A 1,435-nucleotide genomic window follows, 5' to 3' on the forward strand; every position below is an offset into this window, starting at 1 on the left:
GTATCGGCCGATACTGCACAGCCAGGTATCGGGTATCGGTATCTGGGCCAAAAAACGGCATCGGCGCAACACTAATTTTTAGTAACAGGTGTACATCCTACGGCCGTACGCACTGCTAGCCAAACGTCTGTCTAATATCATGGCTTGCGTCGCTGAATGGCAGGATAGAGTCTCACCTGGGTTGCAGCTTCACCGGTGAAGGAGTGCATCCTGCGCTCCACCATCTGGCTGTGACTTCTCCCAGGCAGCGTTGCAGCAGTGCCATTGTGTGACTGAACTTTTCTAATCTGAGGAGAGGAGCCTGGGCTGCAGTCAGAGTCCTCCAGGGCGGGACGGACTCCTGCATCTGCATTACATGGAGGGCTCTGGGTGCAGCTTTGGATCTCTGATTCAGGACTTTCCTCCTGGTCTCGATGGAAGGAGGCCCGTGATATGACACCAAACTTGCGAGTGCGTTTGTAGTTTGCCACATCACTATCAGCTGTGTCCTGCTGCTGGTCCTGCTGGTTCTCGCTGCATTCCAGCCGCTCAGGACTGAGGACGCTTTCCCCGACACAAGGAGGCAGAGGGGCCTTTCGCTTCACCCGCCGCAAAAGGATCAAGTAGATGCATCCGCCGTTCCAGCACTGCTCAACCAGGTAGCTGTAAAAAGAGAACGTTAAGCCCTAAATAAAAAGGAATCAGTTGGAAAAAGCTAAACTAAAGCAAACATTTGGTGTCAATAAATGACAAAAGTGTTCAACTCGACTCTCTTGGTCCCCTTCCAGCTGTGGACAAAGTACTGAACAGTAGTACTTTAGTAAAAGTCAACTACAAGTAAAAGTTACTCGGTCAAACATCTACTCCAGTTAAAGTATTGAAGTACTCATCTATTCAAAGGTACATGCAGTTAAAAGTACCTGAGTATTAAAAAATACAAATTAAATCTAATATCAGAACATTTCTGTATAATTTTCAGATACATTTTTAAGAAACTTGAAACTTTCAGAAACCTCCTGCTGTATTGATGCGTAGAACCACCTGCTACAGATTCTGCACCACATGTGAACAACTTCTGGATAAAAATACCACAAAAATTAAGGACAGATATTTTGATTATCATGTATTACCGTATCTAAAAACAAACCAAAAAGAAAACAGGTGCATCTTGATTGGTTGAATCTATTACCAAAAGGAAACTGCGCTGAGAACTCATCCTACTGAACAACTTGGCCATATGGCAACAACTAATTAATAACATTATAAACTACTAATAAAATCTGTCCTGAGTTTCTCACAGCTGTGGAATCTCTAAAACAGTTGTGTCCAGATCCAGGTCTGCTATCTGCCATGTTGGAATTACATTTCATGGGAGAGAAACAGTGGATTAGAAAGCTAAGCTGAGCCAAAAGGAACAAGGAACAAACAGCTTCCTGGAAATGTAGTGGAGCAGAAA

The 1,435-nt window shown here is 44.3% G+C and overlaps 1 protein-coding gene across 1 annotated transcript in view; it reads right to left on the bottom strand.

Moving 5' to 3' along the window:
* The window catches only part of pdzd2 (PDZ domain containing 2), a 78,622-nt gene that overhangs the window by 48,447 nt on the left and 28,740 nt on the right, over window positions 1–1,435 (bottom strand). The window contains 1 exon segment of the mRNA XM_015386922.1: window positions 177–642. Within this exon segment, the coding sequence (XP_015242408.1) occupies window positions 177–642 (466 nt within the window).

Source organism: Cyprinodon variegatus, unplaced genomic scaffold (assembly GCF_000732505.1).
Source record: "Cyprinodon variegatus isolate N-32 unplaced genomic scaffold, C_variegatus-1.0 Scaffold381, whole genome shotgun sequence".
Taxonomy (NCBI): domain Eukaryota; kingdom Metazoa; phylum Chordata; class Actinopteri; order Cyprinodontiformes; family Cyprinodontidae; genus Cyprinodon; species Cyprinodon variegatus.